The following is a 9336-nucleotide window of genomic DNA, read 5'->3' as shown; positions in this document are numbered from 1 at the left end:
GGGTAAAAGTAAAGAGCTCTCTCAAGGTCTTCGAAACCTTATTGTTGCAAAACATATTGATGGCATTATTTAAAGAAACATTTTTAAACTTCTGAATGTTCCAGTGAGCACTGTTGGGGCCATAATCTGGAAGTGGAAAGAACATCATGTCACCAAATACCAGCCATGACCAAGTGATCCTCACAAGATTCCTGAAAAGAATTATGAGAAGAGTTGTCCAAGTGCTAAGGGTCTATTCCGGAGGAGGAACCACACGGAGTTCACCTGTAGTTCCGGTGATTAGTAGCTCCCGAAATCGCCTCTTTCATGGAGGAGGAGATGGCTGGAACTGGTGTCGTGGGGTTGTATGTAATGCACTCAACATGACCTGTATGGACGCTCACCATGCAAGACTCCATTGCTGAAGAAAAAGCACATTGAAGGTTGTTTAAAGTTTGTGGCTGGGAGAATATAGTCTGGTCAGATGAGACCAACACTGAACTCTTTGGATGCCATAATACACTCTTTGGTGGTCATATGGCACTGCACATCACCCCAAAAACACCAGACCAACAGTGAAGTTTGGAGGTAGGACCATCATGGTTTGGGACTGTTTTTCAACAGACAACACTGGCAAACTTCACATAACTGAAAGAAGGATGAATGGAAAAATGTACTGAGACGTTACTGATAAAACTCTGCTGCCATCTACCAGGGTGATGAAGATGAAACGAGGGTGGACATTTCAGCAAGACAATGATCCCAAACATGCAGCCAAGGAAACTCTCAATTGGTTTCAGAGAATGAAAATAAAGTTGCTATAACAGCTTTTGACTTCAAGAGAAAATCTATGGAAAGAACTAAAGATGAGAGGTCATAGAAGACGTCCATGGAACCTTGAAGACTGTTTGTGTGGAAGAATGAGCCAAAATCACACCTGAGCAATGCATGTGACTACACAGGAAATTTTGATGAGTAAAATTTACTCTGCTGGGATAACATTTGGTCCCAGTCTAAATAGAGTTAAATATACTCTACCACAGGTCTAAATCAACTTAACATAGTGGAAAATCAACTCTTATTGGAGTAAAACCATTTGCATTGACAAGACAGTGTCACAGACTGAACGGTCCCCCCTAAAAATCGGTTCACCCTGCCTTCACTGCGCATGCGTCATCAGCCGCGGTTCACCGATTATCACCTTGTTTCTGCTTAAAACTGCACTCCAGTCATCACCTATCTCAGCGACAGATATCTGAAGCTTTTGTACAACAATCATTTCCACATAAATTCAGCATTACATCATCATATAAGGCGGAGGAAGTGATCACAGCGCCACAGGCTGCCAGCTGTTGCGTTCACTGACCGTCTGTCATTTCAAAGCATCATCGATTATCGCTTCGTTTCTGCTTCAAACGGCCTTGTTTCTGCTTAAAACTGACTTTAGAATGATTTAAGAGGTTTTACGTTGTCATCTGTTAGTCAAAAATCTCATTAATCCACTTGATTGCTGCGGGTGAAGACAGTCCGTCCACAGACCATCTGAGCTCCAAAATGAGGCATGCGCAGTGGAGGCAGGGTGGGTGAGGGGGGCGGGGTTGTGAAAGTTTGGGCGACAACACTGGAAGAGCTGATTTCACTCTACAAGAGAGTGTTTTTTACTCTGTTTTGACTGGGATCAAATGTTATCCCAGCAGAGTAAATTTTACTCAGTAAAATTGACTGTGTAGTTTCTCCATTCTCCCTATATTGAGATATTCCATAATCCCTTGTGCCAGAGTCGCTGTAGTCAAAACAACATAGAGAATCTACATGACAATTGCAAACGAACATTATACTACTAAAATATAATTTTTTTAAGCTTTTCATCACGTTAATAAGAGACTGCTGCATGAGACCCTGAAAACTTGCTAAAACAAATATTCCAAATAATCCGTGTCTGCTACGTTTTGCTGAATTTAATAAATGCAAACCGAATTTCAGACATTTTGTATGTATTACTCTGAAACAAACCGGACAAACAGTGCTGTAAAGGACAATAATCAGGATGTTAAAGAGCAAACTTCACTTTTCCCCAGAAGGACATGAACAGGAAGCCATCGCGGCTCACAGTGAATCCCATTAAAAATAACGGAGGAACAACCTGACATTCTCGCATGTTTACATAAAACAAACACAATAACAACGTGTAAAAACCCAGATAATACGCGTATATTCACGAGAGTTTTAGGCACAATATACAAAGAGTTTTATGTTGCAATGTTAATGCTGTTGCCCTTGTGTAGCGGTTAAAGTTCAACCTTATCAGACTGACTCAATGCATTTCTCAATGTTACTGACGTCTTGCAGCGTGGCGACCTCTCCAAAGTTTTGTGAGATTTTGCGGGATTTGAAACCTCAACAGGGTGAATACAGGAGACGTCTTGAAGCCTCATCACCAACAAAGGCTTTTGTATGAACTGTTGAATAAATTTCAGCAAACGTGTTCAATACTTTTTCCCTGTCATTCCATTTTGTTACACATAACTTCATTTATTATTATTAAGTATTATTTAGTATTATTATATATTATTTTATATATTATTTAGTATTATTTAGTATATATATATATATACACACACACACACACACACACACACACACACACACATATATATATATATATATATATATATATACACTGTATAAATTATACAGTATTTTTTGTCTTTCTGATGCCTGATTCTGTTTTTTCTCTCTGTTTAAGGTGCAGCTCCATCCAGAGATGGGAGTTGTATTTGTGTTGGCGACCCTCCTGTCCTGTGCACCAACAGCATTTCTTGTATATTCGTCCGTGAATTGTTCTGTGAATTGTTCTGTAATTTATGTCTGTAGCATGGCCCAAGCAGAGGGTCACCCCTTTGAGTCTGGTCTGCTTGAGGTTTCTTCCTCAGAGGGAGTTTTTCCTTACCACTGTTGCTCTGGGGGTTAGTAAGGTTCGACCTTACCTGTGTGAAGCACCTTGAGGCAACTCTGTTGTGATTTGGCCCTATATAAATGAAAATAAATTGAATTGAAATATATATATATATATATATATATATATATATATATATATATATATATATATATATATATATATATATATATATATATGTGTGTGTGTGTGTATGTGTGTGTGTGTGTGTGTAGTAACACTCTCCTTTTGCTATAATTTCTACAAATATATTTATATATTTACACTGTTAAAAGATTTATTTTGAACAATACAGATGTTTCTCCAGTAGTAATTTTTTTTTTTAAAGTTGTGTGCAGTAATGTGCAGCATTCATATTACAATCATTTATCTTTCATAAAGGAGAGATCTTCTAATCTTCCGTTTTGTACCTGACTTTGTAAAGTTCCAGTCTGATTGCAAAGTTTGCACATCTGAAAATTTAAAATCTCATACACACACACACACACACACACACACACACACACACACACACACACACACACACACACACACACACACACACACACACACACACACACACACACACACACACACACACACACACACATTCCAGCGGGCGGAGTCGCGGTGACGCGCGCGGCGCTTTGTGAATGGGCTGCAGAGCGCACGGTGCCACAGCCGCCAAAGCGCACGAGCGCACAGCCACGACAACTTTCCCAAATGGATTTCTTAGTCGGCGTCAGACTGCTGCTGTTTTCTTCTGTGCTCTTTAACGGTCTGATACTCACGTTACAAACGAAAGAAGGTGAGTGTGGTTTTATTTTGTCTGTGGATCTTACTGCGGCCGTGCACGCGTCACACGCGGAGCGTCTCCTCTTTTCAACTAGGAGGCAAACTTTCTGGCGCACGCGTGACAGAAACAACATGTCGCTATAAGTGTCAAATTGTACTTTAAAAAAAAATGACAATACAAAATACAAAAATCGTCTGTCCGTGTGTTTTTTTTCCAATCGCTCACACGGAGCTCGTGCGCGCTGAAAACTTTGGAACACCAGCAGGTGAATTAAAGAGAAAGTAGTTTCCGATTTTCTGTTTCATATTTCAGTTTGTATCGATCTGAACACAAATAGTGTCCTTAGTGCTCATGTTATGTGTGCGTGCTCTCGTTTAAAAATCAGTTCATGAATCTACGTCCGCTCACACAGCAACACGCCAAAGTAACAGTAAGGAAGATTTGTTCGTGACGTTTGCAGCAGAACCACATGTACATCATTTCGTCAGACAGCAGTAAAAGTCGCTGTGTGCGAGGTTCCAAAGTTTCAGATCTCACACACACACCGTGTGCGTGTTGTCCGTCACTGAGCTCAGAGGGTTGTGTGTCTCCACAGAGGTCCTTCTGGATATGAAGTCGACCGGAGCCGAGCTGGGCTGGCTGACCTGGCCCTCAGATCAGCTCGACAAGAGTGGGGTGAGTGTCACACTGTCCCCTCCGAACACTCCCACCCAAACCTGCAAGTCCACCCTGAAGAACCTGGTTTAAAGTCGGCTGCGTGCACATTACCACTTGAAATGACATGAAGCTGACTTCATTTTTATTTGGTGTATTTATTTATATATTTTGCACGCGTGCACATTCCACAGGTCTGATCTTTTTGTGAAGTCTGCACACAGCAAATCTATTTAAATTTTTCATATCGTATTGCACATGTGGGTGGAGTTCTGTTTTCTATCTGATGTGTGATTACATGGCTGCTGTGAGAGCAATCAGAGTCGTCACAGATGATCAGATTTTTGGTTTCTTTTACTTTGGACAGTTTGCACACAGTGGGTTAGACACCGACCTGATTTATGGATCCATGTTGATGTTGTGAGAGCAGGCAGAATTTATACACATCACTTACACAATGGATGTAAAAAAAATCTAATCTGAAAAATAACAAAAAAAAAATTGTAAGTAATATGAATATAACTATAGACTTACTGGTATTTTTGCTGTGCAAAGTATTTGACTAATTCTCTCATCTGGACACAGACAGTCCAGTCTCACAGCAGTTTGTGATGGTATTATGAAAAGTACATTCATCTATTAGTTCATGACAGGGGCAAAAAATGGGGTGCTTTTTGTGACAGGGACCCAAATTCATTTTGTGACAGGGGAACAGAATGTGGGGTGACGGGGGTCTGGGGGTAAGGGTTAGGAGAAGGGGGAGGATTATAAAGAGCAAAAAAAAAAAAAAGTGTTATGAAAATGGGGCACTTTTCGTGAAGGGGCACAAAAAAGAGTGTAAGACTGGGCTGGCACTTAAAAACTTTAAAAAAATTCTGGCAAAATAAATGGAAAAAGACAAAGACAAAATTAGATTCAGATCTTGTCATGCAGTAATGTTGTCATAGCTGAACCATGACCAGTACTTTTACTATGCAAAGCATTTGACTGTTTCTCTTGTATGGTCACAAGTAAATCACACAATGGATGTAAAGCTTAACCCCCCTCTCCCCCCAAATTCAGATAGAGTCATTTAATAACATGAACATAGCCATAGCCTTCACAGTACTTTTGCTATATAAACTATTTGACCACTTCTCTTGTTTGGTCACAAATCATTTACACAATGGACATAAAACTTAAGAAAAATAAATACGTAAAATAAAATGTGGTAAACAAAAAATATAAAAAAAAACCCTGAAAACAAACAAGCAAAAATCTGATTCTGATCCCATCAGGTAATTCTGTGAACGTAGCTGTAGCCTCTCTGGTACTTTTACTATGTAAAGTATTTGATAATTTCTCTTGTATGGTCACAAGTAAATCACACAATGGATGTAAAGCTGTAAAGCTTAACCCCCCCCCCCCCCCCCCCCAAATTCAGATAGAGTCATTTAATAACATGAATATTACCATACCCTTCAAAGTACTTTTGCTATATAAACTATTTGACCACTTCTCTTGTTTGGTCACAAATCTTTTACACAATGGACATAAAACTTAAGAAAAATAAATACGTAAAATAAAATGTGGTAAACAAAAAACATAAAAAAAAAATCTGGAAAACAAACAAACAAAAATCTGATTTCAATCCCAACAGGTAATTCTGTGAACGTAGCCGTAGCTTCTCCGGTACTTTTACTATGTAAAGCATTTGACCAGTTCTCTTGTATGGTCACAAGTAAATCACACAATGGATGTAAAGCTTAACCCCCCTCTCCCCCCAAATTCAGACAGAGCCATTTAGTAACATGAACATAGCCATGGCCTTCACAGTACTTTTGCTATATAAACTATTTGACCACTTCTCTTGTTTGGTCACAAATTTACACAATGGACATAAAACTTAAAAAATAAATAAATAAAATACAATCTGTAAACAAAAATATCATTAATAAAAAAAAAAGGAAAAAAAAAACAACAAAAATGTGATTCCGATCCCATTAGGTAATTCTGTGAACATAGCCGTAGCCTCTCCGGTACTTTTACTATGTAAAGTATTTGATCGTTTCTCTTGTATGGTCACAAGTAAATCACACAATGGATGTAAAGCTTAACCCCCATCTCCCCCCAAATTCAGATAGAGTCATTTAATAACATGAATATTACCATACCCTTCAAAGTACTTTTGCTATATAAACTATTTGACCACTTCTCTTGTTTGGTCACAAATCTTTTACACAATGGACATAAAACTTAAGAAAAATAAATACGTAAAATAAAATGTGGTAAACAAAAAACATAAAAAAAAAATCTGGAAAACAAACAAACAAAAATCTGATTTCAATCCCAACAGGTAATTCTGTGAACGTAGCCGTAGCTTCTCCGGTACTTTTACTATGTAAAGCATTTGACCAGTTCTCTTGTATGGTCACAAGTAAATCACACAATGGATGTAAAGCTTAACCCCCCTCTCCCCCCAAATTCAGACAGAGCCATTTAGTAACATGAACATAGCCATGGCCTTCACAGTACTTTTGCTATATAAACTATTTGACCACTTCTCTTGTTTGGTCACAAATTTACACAATGGACATAAAACTTAAAAAATAAATAAATAAAATACAATCTGTAAACAAAAATATCATTAATAAAAAAAAAAGGAAAAAAAAAAACAACAAAAATGTGATTCCGATCCCATTAGGTAATTCTGTGAACATAGCCGTAGCCTCTCCGGTACTTTTACTATGTAAAGTATTTGATCGTTTCTCTTGTATGGTCACAAGTAAATCACACAATGGATGTAAAGCTTAACCCCCATCTCCCCCCAAGTTCAGATAGAGTCATTTAGTAACATGAACATAGCCATGGCCTTCACAGTACTTTTGCTATATAAAGTATTTGACCACTTCTCTTGTTTGGTCACAAATTTACACAATGGACATAAAACTTAAAATAAATAAATAAATAAAATACAATCTGGTAAACAAAAAAATCATTAATAAAAAAAAAAGGAAAAAAAAAAACAAAACAACAAAAATGTGATTCTGATCCCATCAGGTAATTCTGTGACCGTAGCCGTAGCCTCTCTGGTACTTTTACTATGTAAAGTATTTGATCGTTTCTCTAATATGGTCAGGCCGCATGTGTCCACGCCGTGCTTTGATGACGTTTGGTCACGAGGGTGAAGGAGAGAAGGCGCGCTGTCAGGAGCCGCTTGGCTGCACCAAAGCTGACACAGACAGAACAGCTCTCAGCTCTCAGCAAGCAGCACTTGTGGCTTTTTAAGGTTTTAAAGCTCCGGCTGCACAATTGTATGTTAGAGTGCAATTAAATTTTAGAGTTTAGCCCATGTGGTACCTCTTTTCGGGGGTTGGGGGGGCGATACACTGAGCACCATCTGCATGTCTGTGATTAGAGATTGAGTGAGGGACTAATACCCCAAAACTGAGGTTATCTCTTTGCCATGTGCATAAAAGTATCTCCCTTTCCTCAAAGTGTGGTTCCACGGTAAATCAACAGTCAGGCTCATGCAAATTCACTGCAAAGATGCAAATTTCTTGTACTGATGACTCAAAGGCGTGCGTGGGCATGTAGTTCACAGTGTGTCAGCCAACTCTACCAGCAAGTTTCACTGCTCCAATACTAACAGTTACACTTTGAACCACTTCCCTGATGTTTTGTTATTGTGTGTGTATATTACAAATTTTCTCATCACCTAATAGTTATTATAATAGTTATATATATAATAGTAATATTTTATGTTTTGAGCACGTGATATAAAAAGGTTCCCTGGCTATTTAATGGATGTGTCGCTCCTGCTGTTGTGCATCAGGTTTATTTGCAGAACTGCACACTCAGCCAACGGTGCATTCCTGTGATTAATAGTGCAGCGTGGCAAACCGCAGCCCAGGAGCATTGAAACCTACTGTCACTTTTTTTTTCAGGCGTATTTGTGGCAGAATTTGGCATGTGAGGTGCGGCGCTGTTTTGGGTTTAAATCCAGCAGGAGTAATGCCATGTGAAAGACAGAAGCAAGCTTAATTTGGAGTTTTTATAGTGTCGGAAATGTCTGCTCACATGCAGAATTCATGGTGACAAACGCTCATAAAGTGGACTTTTTCACATTGTAGAAACGTGTTATGGCTGTGAAGGACAGTTGAGGACACTAATTATCGCTGTGTAAGTGTGTGGGTTGCCACGCACACTGTTTTTATTTTCACATTCATATTGCACCGTTATGGCTCCCACTTGATTTTTGCCATTTCGGGCCCTATCTTGCAGTTGGCCCAAAGCCGCAGTGAACGCAGAGCATGTTATTGCGAGTTTCTGACCAATGCAATTAGCATTTTCACACCCATGCTGTAACAAATTTCTGTTTTAATTTACAGTAAACTTCCAGAAGCTAGAATTGCCAACATTACATTATTATTCCACAGTGTGCCTACTGTAACATATAAAACATTACAGCACAGTACACGGTCAAATTACAGCAAGCTGCTGTGGTTGCCAGACTAATTCTGTTAACGGAAAAAAAAAGTAAAATAATTGAATGATGTTTCATTTGGTTTCTTCTATTTTGCTCAGGGTCACCACAGGAGGTTTGGTTCGGGATACACATGTTGATTTGATTTTTCTAACACAACTCCAGCTGTACAAGGAGAATGGGACATGGCCCGTCTTGAACCATGGATATTCTGTTGGGGAAGCAAGTAGACTAACTGAGTGCACCGCCATGGACTGTGCAATACACTAATGTACTAGTCAACTTAACAGGGCTGTTCCATAGAGCGCGGTTCCCTTCCATTTAATCCCAAACAGCTGGTCACGGCACTTTTTGAAGCATCATAATAACGTCTTTATCCATCTTTGTCAATCTCAAACAAACTTGGTATACATAGTAGTTATAGCCATCGTCTGCACCAGATTTGAAATCGGGATCCAATTTTTGAGGTGTTCAAAAATTTCATCCCAGTTGGCGAAACTGTTGCTA

The 9336-nt window shown here is 39.0% G+C and overlaps 1 protein-coding gene across 1 annotated transcript in view; it reads left to right on the top strand.

The window, feature by feature from the left end:
* Positions 1-3637: 3637 nt before the first annotated feature.
* Positions 3638-9336, top strand: part of epha2b (eph receptor A2 b) — an 85931-nt gene continuing 80232 nt past the window's right edge. The window contains exons 1-2 of the mRNA XM_034171956.1: positions 3638-3722; positions 4306-4385. Coding sequence (XP_034027847.1) covers positions 3638-3722; positions 4306-4385 — 165 coding nt within the window. The remainder of the gene's footprint in view (positions 3723-4305; positions 4386-9336) is intronic.

Source organism: Thalassophryne amazonica, chromosome 6, assembly GCF_902500255.1.
Source record: "Thalassophryne amazonica chromosome 6, fThaAma1.1, whole genome shotgun sequence".
Lineage (NCBI taxonomy): Eukaryota > Metazoa > Chordata > Actinopteri > Batrachoidiformes > Batrachoididae > Thalassophryne > Thalassophryne amazonica.
Note: the sequence above shows the minus strand (reverse complement) of the source record. Positions and strands in the feature narration are given on the sequence as shown.